A 17,844-nucleotide genomic window follows, 5' to 3' on the forward strand; every position below is an offset into this window, starting at 1 on the left:
GCCACACATGCTCTCGCACCACCTCCTATATACTGAGAAGAAGTGGAGCCTCAGAAACACCAACCCGCGCCAGCATTATAATTCCCCCACTCCCAGGCACCATCAAAGAGCAGATAAATATCACAAACATCCTATAAATCACCTCGAAGAACATGAATCGAAGGAGAACAAGAGAACCCCAAAGGAGTAGAAATTGGAAAGCAACCACTTTGCAAGCCTCCTTACTTCTATTACACCAACAAGAAGCCAAATCAAGAGCAGGGTGAATAAACCTCCAATGGAAAATCTAACATTCTGAGTTAACCAAATAGCCCAACAAACCCTGAAAAGATAGTCTAATTTAGGACAGTGTATGAAAAATTGAATACAAAATTTCTTATAGGTTAAAATAAACAATAAAATAAAATTATACTTTATGAATAAAAATTAATTCTCTATGAAAAAAAATTGGCACAGTAAATCTTATACACATACGAGTACATCTTTCTTTGAGTCCTTCCTCTACTACAGAGAATACCACTCAAAATCTTATCAAGTCACAAACTAACGAAAGAATTCTTAGGCAACCCTAAATTAGTTGTCTACAAAACCAGATATTCTTTACAAAATCTAAACCCTCAACATTATTTTAGTTCGAAAATTACATTAATTTACAATTAAACAAAATCATAGCCAACTAGTGAGCCACCCTATACATGCCATTTATTACATGGTTTCAGTTCATAACTCAATATCCAAGCTTTGTAGCAGTTATTGGCTGCTCTGATCTTCGCAAAGCTACAAATTCAAATTTGTTGGCTAAAATCCCATACCCTGAAAGGCCATACAAGTGCAACGACATGAGAGGTTTTAATTTCCTCAGATTTTTCACTTGTCTTGCCTGCTTGAGTTCATCACACCTGCAATAGCTACCCATCATTTGCAAAATCTTCTTTCACCAAAATTTGTTGTTCTTTAATGTTCATTGGATGTTATTTTAATCTTAGGTTACGTCACTAGCCTTTTTTTTCCGTCTCATCTTTCACATTTAAACTGAGAACAGCAACTTCGATAAAAATTCATATTCATGGTCATAATTTTCTTCCTGCCTTCCATCTCTTCACAGGGAACAACTTAGTTCTCTTGGTGGGTATAATTGTAGCAGCTTCAGCTGATTGAGTGGCCCCACTAACTTGTTGCTGGTTAGTAATTCCCTTTTCATCAGCAAGTAGTCGGACCTCAAATGCACCCCTCGCAAAATTTCTTGCTACCTGGTAAAGTGATGCAGGCAGCAAATGGTCAAATCAAGAGGGAACAATTTATATGTAGTATAACTAGTTTATCCTTAGTAATGTTTAAAGAAACAATAATAAAAATAAACTCTCAGAATAAATTTATATTCCAGTTTCATATACGAAGTATATTTCAAATTAGGTTCAAAGACGTGAAAATTATGGACAACATATTGTAAATGTTACAAGATCCATGGACTTGTCACTTATGGATGATAACAACAACAAAGATGCAGCATATTGAATAGATCAGAGATTTGGGACTCATTTTAAAATCAGTCAGTCAAGTTTAGCATTGGTTTAGTTGAGGTGGGTCATAGCTAGTGTTTTGCTGCACTTCCTGGTTCACTCATTAACATACAGAATGGGGAAAATCCGAATCTACGCTAACGCATACATATGACCTACATAGTTAAGAACATGCATACGTTATGCTTCAGTATTAAGGGGAGGGGCACTTTAGGTGGAATCATCATGATGATGTTTCGCTAGCTGTAGAAGAAAAAATATAGTTAGTGTGTTGAACATTGATGAGAGTTTATGGAGAAATTGTTGGCCAGAGAGCACCAACCTCCTGAATGTGCAATTGGTGATTTCCACCACGACTCATCATCAATATGATCATGTCTTTCAAGCTTTCCCCTAATCTAATTACCAAATTATTAATCAATTTTTCTTAACCTTCTTAATACCCTATAATCTACTGATAAGTGGGAGAATTGTTGGGTTCTACATTAATAAAATTAATGTGCAAGAACAACCTTTTACCTGGATCTATGTAATTTGTGAATGATGTATTTGGGCTTTCAACCCAATTTTCCTATTGATTCAATGCATGGTATAGGTGTGACCCAATAGGTTCAGTTAAGAGAGTAGACTTAGCTGACTCTAATAGCTGATTATTCTCATTAATTAGAAACGGCCTCAAGCTAGACATTCCATGCTTTCTATTATAGTGTAGAATGTCAAACTTCGCTGAAGAACACATTAAAGTCATGGAGAGTATGTAACCACAAGATTTGATGGTTTAGATTTGTACCCGTCATGGGGAGCAGTTAGGGGGTGGCATGAAATATTTAGGTGGGAAGGATATGTAGAAACAGACTCCTGTCCTGCTCCATTGTCATCTCTAAATTTCCTTCCATCATATGTGGCTTATTGTTTAGGGACAGAGACAGAGACAGAGTGACAGACTGAAAGGAACGCTATCACAGAGTGTAATAAATCAAGTATGAAGACTGCATGCAAGTGAGTAATAGGGTGTCAAATGTATGAAGTAGGGGGGTAAAAGTAGTTTTATCAAAGGGAAAATATCATAAGACTATAGAGCAAATTGCTGCCCCAAGTTCAGAAATAATAACCAAGGATGAGATCATGCCTCTAATCTTGATTACTAAGTAAATGGAAACCTAATAGGAAAGCCTCCTACAAAACGGCTATGCAGGGTGTGACAGATTTTTTTTCGTTATGATCACTGCACTGTCAGTCAGCCATCACAAATTCACAATTTGACATGCAAATGTCTTTAGCTCTGAATTGTTGTTTTCAACAGTTTTTAAGATAATATTGTAAAATAATACTTCCTCTACTTGGCATGCTATTTGAGGAAGAGATTAGAAAAGGTAAACGGACAAAGTAAACTTAATAAATTAAGCCGCAACCATTTAACACTTTCTGTGTGGTAATATTATTTTAATTAAATTGTTCGTTCACTGTGATGGACTCAGTGCACCTTGGTAGCCGCACCCGAACCTCCAATATGGGTCTACACTCTAAGGAGTAAATAACTTGAGATACAAGACAAAGGGGGGAGAGACAAGCAGCAGCATGCCAGCAGCAAGGGGAAAAGGCGGACAACATGGCAGATGTGGTAAAAAATAATCAATAAACACTAACACTATTTGGATAGATGGAAATGGAAGGAAAAGAAGAGAAGAGAAATGGAGGACATCAATTTAGTTTGGGTAAAGAATTGGGATGAGGAAGGGGAAGTAGAATGGGAGATCCATTTTTCCTCTCTTTAATAAGCATAATCCCTCCAAAATTGGAGAGATTTGGAGGGAAAATAGAGCATAGTAGTGACCAATATAATTGATGTTAGGTTAACTTGTAAAAGTGCTTAATTATAAATAGGATGTCCAATTTTATCAGATGTCTCTGAAGAGACAATTATATGTGGCATAGTAGTAGAAACCTCAAGTTGCTAAACTAGTGATTAATAGCCTCAAACTATCTGGTGAACCTTATGGCCATTTTTAATCAAGTATCAAGCTTCTATCTTTATTTATTCTCTTGATAATTTTCAATTACATACTCTGAAAAATCAGTCCATTACCTTCTATTGTGTGCCAAAATGGTCTGTTGCAAGTAAAAAGAAATGAAGTATATGAATTTAATGAAGTTTCATCTCAAACATGTGTATATCTGCAGCTTAAGATATTTAGTTCCTGAAATGCATTTATAAATTTGAACAAGTTCCTCCACAAACAGTCAGGTGCCAATAACCAATCTATCTTTTCAACAGTCAGTATGACCAAATAATAGGAACTCAGCCATACCTTTAAAAGAATCCAAACTTTCAAAGAGCTACTCAAAGTTGCTAATCTTGTCCTTTTCCCTGATGTCAAATAGTCAGACATGTAACTATCAACTCTCAACAGCAATCTGGGCCAGGACTTCGGGTTCTCAGGATCAGCTTTCTGGCCCACTGTTGCCTGATAGAAAGAAAGGCAACGAATTAGATTAAAATGGATATAAGAAAAGATTGCAAATGAAAGTAGATGAAAGGAATTAAAGTTCATCCTCTCCTCTGAACAGACTATTGTGGATGTGAATTAACAGCTTCGACAATCCTTTGTAGCAAGTTATATGAAGGAAAACACAGATTTGAATCCTTCACCAAGTAACCTACTTGGGTGTTTGCCTATACAGGTGAAGCAAAGGAAGAAATCTTAAACAAAAAGCTTTACTTACTAGCAAGCGGCATATTTCATGCTCAATCTTTGAGAAGGAAGTTTCTAGAGCCTCAATTCTCCCAGTACCATGACAGCAAGTGCATGGTTCACTTACCATAAATGTCACACTTGGGCGTACCTGTTTAAATTATGTTAAGAATATAACAATTAGATAATATAGTTACTTATAAACTACTGCATTCATGACTAAATTTTGAGCTGCATTCATTGTAGTATTGTACAAATAATATATTTTTTTCACTCAATCTTACAAGATCACCAACATATTGACCTTATTTGATTAATCTTTCAGCAGTAGTTTACCAGCAGAGAAAAAAATCGTGGGAACTCTATCAACACCTACTTAATATACAGCAGAAAGAAAGAACCTCCTAAAAAGAGTTCTTGTATACAGTTGACTTCATGACGTTTTTTTCCCTACAATTCAGTATACAGTATAAACCTTGAAAAACCTTATTAGACCCTTCGCTAGTCACTATACAGTATACACCTTGAAATTGACTGCTAAATATAGTGACCATCTTGCTCTTAATTGACAAAATGATATTCAACTTAAGGTCAAATTTTATGGCAGTGATTTACAACACAATAAAGTTCTAAATTTTTGTGATAAAAGATCCTTGAATAAAATTCTATAAGACAATGTTATAAAACTATTTACCAAGACAAACCTACAAATATAACTCAATTCAGGTTTTACAAAATGTTTCATTTGAAAAGTCAAATTTACAAAAAAAAAAAATTCAGACACAATGGAGTAATAAGATAAAGAGCCTACGCTGAACCTTTAACACAAAGCCAACCTAACACATTTTTTGGACCAGGGATATATGAGAAATGAAGCATTAACATTCAATACATACCCTCTTTCTGGTAATCTCCATAAGTCCATGCTTGGACAATTCAGAAACCTTAACGACTGAGCGGTCCCTCTCAACTGCTTTCTTCACTTCTTCATAGATTAATCTTTTGTTTGCTGGAAAGAAGGCATCAGCCAGAAAAAACTAAATATCAAGGGTAAATTATATTGGCAAGTTCTGATTCTCAAACAGAATTCCCTTTATATAATGTTTATCCATCCCTGCATTCTGAATCTGCTTAAAGTTTGCATAATTTCATACTGTTATCCTATTGCCAAGAAAAATACGAAATGACAACACACATCAGGAATTCATGGAGAGGAAGAATCAGAGTAGAGGTTTACTCACAATCATCCATCATATCAATAAAATCTACCACGATGATGCCACCAATATCCCTGAGACGCAATTCCCTAGCAATCTAGGGAAAAAAAAGCTGTTAGAAGTATTCTTACAAAGAATAGTAATTTTTACATCTAACTGGTTCTCTTCCCTTTCACCAATGAAACAAAAGAAGATGATTAAATATTTTTAAATGATGCAGTTTTCATGTCTTATAGTGTACTGTAACTAATTCTCTGAAGGTATTCTGTAGCACTATTGATAAAGATAAAGGAAAACTAATTCCAGTATCCCTTTCACCAATGAAACAAAAGATGATGATTGAACTTTTTAGGTATTTTGTAACACTGTCGAAGAATGAAAACTGGCTCTAGTTTAGTTATGCAAACATGAATAACATTTTACTCCAAGAGCTTTAAAAATAGAAAATGAAACATCTCGCATAAAAATAAGAAGATATATGCAGCCCTGAAGCTAAAAGAAGAAAGATTAAACATATATATAAACAAAAAAAGAAGTTAAAATAAGAAAGATAAAAGGATTATCAAACAAACACCAGCCGACGTGTAATTTTTTCATAGATTTCTAAACGTTTACAAATACATGAAACATATTTAATGCTTACAGTAAGCCTTAGGGCTTGAAGTATTATACTGTAAACTTAGTCAACAAAAGGAAAAGTTATCACTAGACCTGGTTGTTGGGTAGGGTAGCTCAATAATTTTAGGGTCAGGGCCAAGCTTAAGGGTTTACAATGGACAAAGTCTTAAATGGACAAGGCCCTTATTGGGTACAGGGCAATATTGTTTTTCCAATTTAATAGACAAAGAAAATAGATGATATAAAAATAATTACATAAATAAATTTGTATTCGTATATACAAGTACTTAATAATGCCTTTGTTCAATATTTATTTTAATTGATATTTTGTTGGCCCGCCCATTATCAACCCGCTATTGACCCTCGATCGCTCAACCCACTATTTATTTTGTAAAATATGACCCTCGTTGACCCGACCCTGACCCGTCCGCCCAATAATAGGTCTACTAATCACACACTATGATTAAGAGTCCCATACTCAAATAAACACATTGATGTAAAGATACCATCTTACATAGGGGTGTTTGGTTAGTAGCCTTTTGGAACAAAAAGAGCTTTTTGGAGCAAAAAGAGATGTTTGACCATTTCAGAAAGCTCTTTAGGGTGTATAATTAAAAGCTTTTTGAAAGAGCTTGACCCGAAAAGCTCTTTTTAAAAATTCTCATATGAATAGATTTTTGAAAGAGCTTTTAGTTTTTTTTGTTGTTTTATACTCTAAACAACTAATTACTACCCAATTATTTACCAAACACTTTTAAAACAGCTAAAAGCCCTCAAAAGAGGGTTACGTTTGCCTTTTTTGACGTTCCCCTTTAATGGTTACATTTCAGTTATTTCTTAACATTAACATAATTATTTTTTTACACATTTCCTTCGTAGATACATATTTTCCATGCAACTACCCCATTCATGAAAATATTTACATACTCCCAATGTAATCATTCCTATTTACAAAAATATTTACCTACTCCCAATGCAAATATTCCTATTTTCAAGATTCATTTAATATCTTAATACTTGATGTGTGTGATGTCTAATCATTGTTTTCCACTATATTATTTTCTTTATTAACCGTGTATACCCACCAAACGTAACCTTCTTTTGGGTTTGGAGGGAGTAATTGCCAAACAAGGCCATAATCAATGAAGTGTAATTAGTAATATGAATTTGGTTTTCATTTAATTTTGTTTAACCAAAAATGCAATATTTCCTTTTCAAACACAAAGCACCTGTGAGTAAACTTATCAGCACAAAAGTAGAGTGCCTAACTTGTTTTGCGGCAGCAAGGTTGACATCAACAATAGCTTTCTCTTGTGAAGCCCCTTGACCAAACATCCCATGTCCTCCATTCACATCAATAGAGACTAAAGCTTCAGTTTGTTCGATTACCAAAGATCCTCCATTTGGAAGAGCGACCCTGTCAACAAGATGCAGTCAGCACAATTTAAAGTACTTGCCTTACTGATTCAAAGATAACATAGAATGTTTTGACTTGTTTAAAAGGAAACCAATATTGTGAGAGCGCAATTTCTGATGCACGCACAAGTCAGAAATTCATAGAGTTTGACTATCTCCTAATATTTGCAAGTATGAAGCTTCAAATCAAGCATTATGAGAACCACACATGCCAATTTTGGATAATTCCCTCTGTCCTCCATTTTGTCCTCTTTTTTCCCCAAGTAAAGACAATTACCAAGTGAAAACAATGGGGCAAACCAATGAAGTGATTATCATTTACCACAACTTATTTTGCTTGATAGGCCTAATGATCTACTTAAATGTAATTTCAGCCACGAACAATTAGTTGTGTAAATTACTCTCAAACCTTAATTATCTAGAGTGGGAGATTGTTAAGACTAAGAGAAGAAAAACTAATATGAACAAAGTATGAAGAAATCGAATGTTCCAAAAATAGAGAGAATGACAAACACAGATTACGTGGAAATCCTCTCCCTGATCAGATGAGAGAAAAACTACCAATTTATTAGAGTTATCATTAATTAATTAATTGAACAATGGCTCCCTATAATGATCTTTCAACCAACTCACACAATCTCCCTAAATTGTGTATTGCAAATCCCTCTCTCAACTGAGCTTTCAAGGTGTTCATATTCCTTTCACTGGAATTCAGGGTACTATAACAAGGTACTATAACAAACAGAACCCGCCCCTTTATATTTTGCTAGGAAGTTCACCCTTTCTCCAAAAAATGTATATTTTAGACTATTATCCTAAGTATTAGGAAGCATATGATTAATCCTAAATTAATAATGATTAAATAGGATCTAAGTACTTTACAATGCTTATATAACCAAGCTAAGGAATAAATTTAATGAGAAAGAAAATATTTTGAACTCTTCCATGGATCAGGAATTGCCACAATCAAGCCACAAAAGAGCTTTGAACGTGAGACTTGCCGTAAGCTCTCATACCTCGCTCGCTATGGATTTTCATTCAACTTTTTCTTGCTTTGTCACTGTTCCTCCCTGACGATCCACAATATAGCCTGAATCCACCATGGGTCTCAGGTTTTGGCTTGTAAGCTAATGGAAATAAGTTACACTGGCTCTTATTATATGTTAGTTCCAACACAGTTATTATTTATAGCTTTTCTATGTCAATTTTAGTAGTACTTAAGCTATACATGCTCAGGGAATTTTAATAGATAGGCAAAGATATAGTCATGTACAAATTTGGGACCCAACACAATATCACATACAAAATTTATAAGGAGCAAAAATTTTGACTTAGAGGCATTTGTTGTTCACAACTAATGGACTTTCCTGATACAATTCTCTGTTTTATTTAACATATGTATTTAATTCTCTATCAATAACTCAAGCAATTTCCTATGACAACAAGAACACACAAATCAATCAATCACATAACAGAGCTATTAGTATCAGAAATTCCAGACTTCTAGAGTTGTCAGAGAATATATGTAAGCTGGTGTATAAATTATTAATCGGAAATCAAAAAGATAAAATATAACTTATTTCTTCAATCACTCGTAAATTTTCTACTTAGAGGATTTTCACATCAACCACTCGTAGAATTTTTCCATACATTGCTGCTCTCTTCCTATTCTGTTGTTCTTCAAAAATTAGACTATCTCCAACCCTTTTTCTTTATAACAATTTAGTTTTTTTTTTTTTTTTTTTTGATATGTTTTCTCCATCCACGAGAGTTTTCTTCCCAATTTTTGGGGTTTTTTTCTCATTTTTTTGGTTTTTTATCCTCATCCACGGATTTTTTTTTTTTTTTCTTTTCCTAGTAGGAGGTGATTTGGATTCATATGGGCTAAGGTCTTGTCAACAACTCCTCGATTAGAACATTAGTCTAAATTGTTAAGGTCTCTACTTGAAAAGATGCAAAGATTTCAAAAATTCACTGCTTGCGTCAAGCTTGAATTGGTGGAGTATGAAGTGTGCCGAGAATGCAAAAAAAATGGTAATCGTTATTTAAAATTTATGTTCTTTTCTCTAAATATGTGGTTTATATATCTATATTATTAGTGTAGATGTCGTACGACTAATTATTAATGATATTATTCTTCTTGTCAAACAACAACAACAACAACAAAATATCAACCACTCATTTAGATGGGGAACATACAGACAAATTGGCAGAGATGATCAGAATTTAATTTGGTCTTCACCAAGACCCATCTGAATTTTGGGCATCATTCTCTCATTCCTCCTTTCTCTCTACATCTCTCCTCGATAATGCCCAATAAAGAATTTTATAAATTCTATGAAAAATTTCCTAATTTGTTGATGACAATGCTCTAAAATTATTTTGACATAAACCAAGGGCATAAGCACATAACAATGGCAATAAGACCAATTCAAAATCCCCCTACTTGCAGTTAACCCTAACAAGACAATACCGGTAAAATGGTAGTTCAGATTGAACCTACTAATATAAGCATTCTAAAAAGCACACATGGAGTAATATCAAGTCCAATAATTAGATGTAAATAAACACAAAAATTACAACATACCACACCTTTGGAAATTTGACTCTTGGCATCCTCACCTTTTATTAAGAATATTATTGATCTCCTCTTCAATGTTGAATTCATCAAACAAAGGAACACTTTTCCTGTGTAGCTCGACTCTATCACAGAGCTCTGGAGCAATATCCTGCAGATAATTGGTCACCTGGAAAGAGCATCATATAAGAACAAAGTCCGACAAATAACATCTTAACTTGTTTAGATTATCAAGATACATGAATAACATATTACAACAATGATGATCAAGAATTTATTTCTACACTATAGCAAATAAGTTGTTTCAGAACAGCTTAAAACACCTCATGTTTACCTGAAGAATCGAACGAGGAAGTCAATAAGCCTCAATTAATTATGCATTTTGTAAGAACCAGTGTTCAGAAACACGTTTTATATCTATTCATCTGGATGGTAGAGGATCAAAAGCTTGGAAAGATAAGATGAATGATTAATGATTGACCTAAACTCAGATCAAATACAAATTCTATTGCCCAAAGAAAATAGAGAGATATCAACAAAATCTACTAAACTGCTATAAAAAACTTCATGGTCTACATCCAGGTAACATATACAGTCGAATAAATATGCAAATCTTCCATACAATAGGGCTATCAAATTTATAACTTTGAGCTTGTCCACCCACACCTTTGGACTGGGGTGCAATACAACCACAACAACTAAAACATATGTAAAGGGGCAACTTAAACAAATTCGAAGAGTGAGTTTCATACCTCATGGTATGTCCTTGGGGAGTCTACTACCATTCTCTTAACCTGAATAGAATAAAAAAGATAAGACAATAAGGCATGTAACATTTTATTATGAAAAACTGTTTGCAGCATACAAGTTCATTTAAATTCTAGGAATTGGACTACCAGAAAAGCATTTCAAAATGTCTATAAACGAACATAAAAGGTAAAATTATAGGGATATTGTATCAGAGGCAGCAAACCTTCTCATTAAAATAATCCTGGACAACAGATAGTGTCTGCCCCATTGCCTGGTGCAAAATAACAGGTACAGCACCTTCAACACCTTCATCTGCTGCAAGTGCTGCAGATTTTGCATGTTCAACAATATTTCTCCATGTTGCAAGCAACCCTTCCAAGTCCTTTCGCAACTCTTCTACAGAATGACCAGCAGCAACAGTTCGGATGGTCACACCAAAACCAGGGGGCTGCAAAGATTTTGCTATGACTCTCAAGCGTGTGCGTTCAACCCCAGAAATTTTCTTTGATACTCCAATACTCTTGCACCGGGTGATCAATACCTAACAGTGAAGGGAAAGAAGTTCCACAAATTTCAGAAAGGGCATAAAGATTTATGCATTTATCCACCTTAACCACTTGATAATTGATTTTGAAAACGAAAATACGTCAACAAAGAGAAACCTTGGGTTTAAAGTGTATCTTTTGCAGTTCTTACCCAGAATCTGCTCCTAAGCTTTGGATAAGCAGTCAATGTCGGACCTTTTTTACCCAACCCCTCTTTTACAACTTGCACAAGTATCTTAGTGCTTTTCCGAACATTAGCCCACATTTCTTCTGCACTGTGGATGTCATTGGTGCTCCTATGTTTTTTCACCACAGAATTATGGGAATCAGTTTGAATTTTTAAATGGTTCCCATTCCCATCCAGCTGATATTCAAAGTTCCCAAGATTTGAGCCAGTTCCATTACTGTTAACCTGAATAAGATTTCCCGTTTGAACTTCATCGGAATCCATAGTATCTTCATTTACATATCCCTCAAATTCTTCATCCTCAAAATCAACCTCCACATCATCATCAGCAAGTTCATCATCTTCTTCCAAAAATGCTTGTTTAAAATGACTGATGTCTAAGTTCTTCTCAAGCACGGATGATGGAGGGCAAGTTACATCATTTTCCTTTGAAGTATCATAGAGTGGAAATATAAAAGGTTCCTTATAATGCTTAATGTCCATAAGGGAAGGTCTGGAACTCCCTATATTTACAAATGCACCACCCATATGAGGAACAAGTTTTGTAATTACCCCCAGGTAAACACTATCACATTGCACATTACTTTTGACAGGTTCTAATAACAGCTCAACTAGATTTCCATCTTCAAGTACAGCTATCCTTTGCATCGTACAGATAGAGCAGTTGATTAATATCTCAGTAGAAAATAAACCCACTGGTGGAAGCAGATTACTCTCTGTTCCGGAAAGCAGCTTTTCTGAAATAATATGGTGCTGTTCCTGCAGTTCTTGAAGCCGTGCCTCATCTTGAGTAGGCTCCTCAATTATGGGAGTTTCAGCAACTGAGCTGACATTAGTTTCTGAAACATCGAGCATTGGATATAGGAGCCAGGGATCCTCAACAGGATGGCCTCTCTCAGAGAAAGAACTGAAGTCACCATCAACTTGATGATACATTTTTTCACTTTCAATGAAGTACTCACCTCCGTATCTGAAATTATTAGACGATGACTGTGATATAACATGATCATTTGGAAAGTTTTTCAAAGTTCCTTCTCGATCAATATGAGCATTGAAGTCTTTTTCAACATATTGAGAGGTAGCACATTGCCGCATCAACCAGGGCTCCTCCATAGGTTGATTCCTTTCGGTAAATTTGGTCTCTTCATCATTCAGACTATCTGAGTCTTCACTTCTAAAATAGTATCCATTGGTGACTATAAGATCATCTAAATAGGGCTTTTTTCGTAGGGAATCGCTGTCAAAGTATTCCACAATGTCTTCTTGATCTGTCAAAGCGCTGAAAGCATTAAGTGTTCAGAAGCTTACCTAAAGAAGAAATTTCACATGTCCAAATACAAAAACGCCCATAATACCTTTAAAAAAAGCAGTTACTGAAGACTGGACAGGAAGGTGTTGTTCCTGAATTAATGAACCTTGTAAGTGAGTGTTAGGCCTCGTCTTGTATAATCTTGCCAAAGGCACCCCATAATGTCTTTCATTTGACAAAGGAAATCTAAGGTTCACCCTCGAAATTGCATCATAACAGGTCCATCTACCGTCTCTTATAAAACAATTATAATGACAATTCACTGGACAAACCATCTGCTAAGATACATTGAAACAATAATATGGTAAGGAAGCTAAAATTCAACAAACTCTAAGACCCATCCCGATCATATATTAATTAAATATTCAATACATAAGTTCGAAATTTCAACATTATATACCTCAGCAGAAAATGTAGCAAGTGTCTGTAATTAATGTCAGCAAACTTCCATTTTCCCTTCCTTGTCCTAACCAACAGTACAAGGATGGTAAAACAAGCACCTGAAAACCTCCTCCCCTCCAAAACACCCTACAAAATTAGTCGTCGATCAAATTGTATGGTTACAAATAGATAATTAAAATCTCTAGCTGCCAATTCAAAGCTTCGCCAAAAGCAATTGTCGAACAAGACAAAAAAATTAAAGTGTGAGATGAGGTTGGGCAAATGAGATAAGCTTGCAAAGAATAACATTCACAATACTCCCAAGTAACTTAGGCAATTCACATTCAGTTATTCAATTTGTGAATAATACATGAAAACCAATCAACCAAATCAGCAATTATCACAAATTTTTTTAAAAAAAAATAAACAAACAAATTCAGAGGAGAAAGGACTCACGAAGAAGAGACGGTGGTACGAGCAAGGCAGGTGTGGCGGTGGTGCAGGCTGGAGTGTTAGTTAAGGGTGCAGTGTTGCGGTGTGTGGAGCAGTGAGGGAAAGCTTCTAGTTCTAGTGACTAGTGTTGGTAATTGACAAGGCCAGGGGATGGTGTGCGTCAAGGATTACGAATTCAGTGGAGAAGATAAACAAGAGTTTATTGTTGGCAAATTTGCCAAAAATAACCTTTTAAATGCACCATTTTGCGAAAAAAAAAACTTTTTAAAAGCTTAATCGTTAATAAAAACCTGAACTTAAAAATTTTTTGTTCAAACAAACCTAGTATCACTAATTAACTCAATTAACCTCTAATCTCTTCTAATTACTCTCTAACACTCACTTAACTATTAAACTAGTGTGTGGCTCAGGCGATGCCCTGGGTTGCTAGTTTGTACTTGTTTAATTTGCTAATTAAATTCGACTGTTTAGATAGTAAGACTTGTTGGTTTCGAATTTAATTCTTGCTATAAATATTTTTAAGTTGTCAAATTCATTCATTACATAATGGAAACAAATAGTATAATAAGATACAAATTAACTTATCTAAGTTAACTATAATTTTGTTGAATAATAAAACACAATTAATATATGGCTAAGATGGTAAGACTCTTAACTTAAGACGTGTTGGTCTTAATGACATGTGACGCATATTGCTGACATGTCGAACTTGAAAAAGGTGACACGTGGAACTTATTCTGTTTTAGGAACGCTTTTTAATATATAAGTATAGATAATTATATTAATTTATAAATTTTAAAAAATAACAACCACCACCACTCTAACCACCAACCCAGCCACCTTCCTTTCTCTCCCCTTCCCCTGCCAGCCACTCCCACCACCGGTGACCCAACTCCACTGCCGCCGACCCTCTTCCCTTTCCCTCTTACCACCTCAGCCACGAAAACTCCCTCAAAACGGCCTAACCCCCACCTACGACCGACCCCCTCTAAAACCCTAACCCCGACTACCACCTCTTTAACCACCAAGCCACCCTCTTCCCTTTCCCCTTCCCTGGCACCAACTCCCACCACCGGCGACCCAATTCCCCCCTCCCTAAACCCCGACAACTCACCTACTCACCTCCTCCTTCGTTCCGCCATCGCCAAAATTCTGCTTTCCTCATCTTCCTCCGCCATTACCGCCGTTTGATTGAGAGGGTAAGAGTAGGAATTGGGAGAATAAAGGTGATTGGAGATAAAAGGGAGTTAACGAGGGGGAAAAGAAAGAGAGGAATAGCAGAGTTGTGATGTTTTTGAAGATGATGCCATTGATGGATCGGAGCTTCGAGATCGATCAATTGCGGAACCCAGGAGGTGGTGGGTAGGTGATTTGTCAGGGGTTTAGGGAGGGGGAGGGTTGCGGTGGAGTTGGGTCGCTGGTGGTGGGATCTGGTGCCAGGGGAGGGGGGTGGCTGGGTTGGTGGTTAGAGTGGTGGTGATATTTTTTTTAATTTATAAATGAATTTAATTATAAAATTGTTAAGGGAGAGTAAGGGAATAATTTGGAGAGATTAGAGGTTAATTACATGGATTAGTGGTAGTAGGTTTCTTTGAACAAATTTTTTTTAACTTCGTGTTTTTTTTTACGATAAAGCCTTTTAAAGTTTTTTTTTCGCAAAATGGTGCATTTAAAAGGTTTTTTTTTGGCAAATTTGCCTTTATTGTTTTATACTTCTACGTTTTAATTTTTTTTTCCCTTTTTCAATTTATTTGAATTAACTTTTTTTTTTTAAAAGCATTATTTGAATTAACTTACTGGAATAACATATTCCTTTTTCGAAAGTTTATTATTAGTTGACATTTTTTTTTTTGAATAAGTTTTATACCTTAACTTCTTACCTACTCATTCACAAGATTCTTTATAGGGAGAAGAGAGCCATTTATCACGTGCTGATAGTTTCCCCGATGACCCGATGCCTTGGTAGAGCAAGTCCCCTATGAGGCAACCTCCCTTGCCTGTGTGCCTTACTAATACATGTATTTGTGGTGCAGGTTAGTGTCGTTACGTGTTGTTTCCTCTACTTATTAGCTTGCTGCGCATATGGGGAAGGCTAGCCTGGATCAAGCCTCGGGGATTCAAGCGTCGCACGGGCGATCTCGCCCCGTGACACATTGCTCAATTAATAAATAAGTTTTATACCTTAGCTTCTTTTTGAAATTTCACTACTCACTAGCTTTATCATTCCCTCTCCTCACCTTAAGTCTTGTTTGGTTGGATGTAGGAAGTAGAAATTCCGATGAAATTTCAATTTCTACGACATTGCAATTTCTAGGAATTTTTAAAAATTGTTTGGTTGGATGTAGGACATTCTGCTTCCAATAGGAAGTTCCACTTACCTAGAGGGGATAGGTAAGTTAATTCCTTCATTTTGTGAGAAATAAAACTTTCAGGTAAGTTAATTCCTCCATTTTGTGAGAAGTAAAACTTTCTAGGAAGTTTCAATTCCTACATTATTGTCAACCAAACAAGTATGCATATATTTATTCTCTAGGAAATCAAACTTCCCATGAATTTATTTATCAACCAAACAATATGTGCCTAAATTATACTCCCTCCATCCCCTTTTGATAGTCCCTTATGGGCATTTTTCACCGGAATTAATAAACACAAATAAGAATAGTAAAAATACATTGAAAAAGTAAATCAACATTGGGTTTGCAAAAAAGTAGAGAGAGAAAGTAATAAAAGTACATGGAAAAACAAAATTTACATGGGAAATTTAAATTTGCATAAGTACTGTTGCAAATTGGAGTGAATTTTGGTAAAAAATTAATATTAATGGTTCTTGGAAAAAGCAAATGGGGTGAACATTTTGGGACTAAATTTGCCCATTAGGAACTATCAAAAGGGGATGGAGGGAGTATGTGTTAATCAAATTAGAAACAAAGGACGAAATAAATACCCTTTTGGGTTAATACTCTCTCCCAACTTTTAATCACCCCATTCAATTCAATTATATTAGGACTTTTTATTTTCTCAATCTTAGATTTTTAGGATTAGTTTAGAATTCTTATCATTTTTAGAGTGAGAAAGTGAGAAAATTCATAGACTGATGGAAGATTTGGATGATTATTTGATGACAAAGATGATTTGAAGATTCAACCATTAATCAATTGAGCATTTCTTTCTCTCTCTTTATTGCTTTAATTTACTTGTTTTCCTAGTTTAACGTTTATGCTTTGCTTGTTATTTGTTTTGCTACTTAGTTGTTAATCCTTGTATGAATCTAAACTTAATTGTTTTGTTAATAATCTTACTTAATTAATCTTATTAAGTTTGTAGTTTTACTCTTTGTTTATCACATTTAATCTTTTATTTTTAGGCTAGGTTATAACTAGGGGAGGAGGAGAAGAGTATAGTATCGATTGATTTCAAATGTTGATGATTGATTGTTGATTATTCATGTCTTGTGTTGTTAGGTAATTGGTTTAATTCCTTAAGGTTATTCCGGTTAACGGTTACGATGTTTTTCACACTCCTACTCTAAACACCCACCCCTCCCTTTACAACATATTCATGCTTTTATTAAAAAAAAAAAAAATGGAAAGTTTAATAAAATTTCAACACTTAGACAATTTTAATTGGGCTGTCTCAGTTAATCTTGATGAAAAACAAATTTCGTTTAGTAGTGGTTTTGAACAAAACCGCTACTAAGGCCCTATTTAGTTCACCTTATATTTGCTTATCTAATCTGATATGATCTGATCTGGTCTGTTTGGTCTAATCTGATTTGATTGTCTGATTTGATCAAACTTTGACCTTAAGTGTACGATAATATATAAAGAAAAAATTTATCAAGTAGGGTCTTGTTAGATTAGTAATAATGTGTATTTTAATAATATGTAATTTTCATAACGTTTTTCATTACGAAATTAAAGATGTTTAGCGATAAAAAAACTGCACATTAAAAGAAGATTTAATCTGAACTAATTTTATTCTGATTTGAACTTATTTTTTCTAATCTGATCTGATCATAACTTATTTTTTTCTGAAATAAATAAAAATAAGATGAACTAAACAAGGCCTTAGCTTAGTCTTAAAACCACTACTTGAAGCTTCAAGTAGCGATTTTTAGGCAACATCGCTACCTCAAGTAGCAGTTTTATCCATTTTCACTACAAAATTTCGCTTTTGT

General features: G+C 34.9%; 1 protein-coding gene across 2 annotated transcripts; it reads right to left on the minus strand.

Annotated features, from left to right (window-relative positions):
* Window positions 1-392: 392 nt before the first annotated feature.
* On the minus strand, window positions 393-13,848 carry LOC145619470 (ribonuclease E/G-like protein, chloroplastic). Of its 2 annotated transcripts, XM_081674164.1 has the most exons (13): window positions 13,671-13,848; window positions 13,234-13,361; window positions 12,880-13,108; window positions 11,489-12,792; window positions 11,016-11,333; window positions 10,795-10,836; window positions 10,087-10,211; window positions 7,318-7,465; window positions 5,455-5,527; window positions 5,110-5,222; window positions 4,245-4,364; window positions 3,830-3,985; window positions 393-1,250 (listed from the first exon to the last, which is right to left on the minus strand). In XM_081674164.1, the coding sequence occupies exons 3-13, from the start codon at window positions 13,106-13,108 to the stop codon at window positions 1,071-1,073; spliced, it is 2,808 nt and encodes a 935-aa protein (XP_081530290.1). In that variant the 5' UTR covers window positions 13,234-13,361; window positions 13,671-13,848; the 3' UTR covers window positions 393-1,070. The 2 variants fall into 2 exon arrangements, with proteins under 2 accessions (XP_081530290.1, XP_081530291.1); XM_081674165.1 differs by lacking the exons at window positions 13,234-13,361; window positions 13,671-13,848 and having other exon boundaries at window positions 11,489-12,803; window positions 12,880-13,015.
* Window positions 13,849-17,844: the final 3,996 nt, after the last annotated feature.

The sequence above is a fragment of the Chenopodium album genome, chromosome 27, assembly GCF_948465745.1.
Source record: "Chenopodium album chromosome 27, dcCheAlbu1.1, whole genome shotgun sequence".
In the NCBI taxonomy this organism is placed as follows: Eukaryota; Viridiplantae; Streptophyta; class Magnoliopsida; order Caryophyllales; family Amaranthaceae; genus Chenopodium; species Chenopodium album.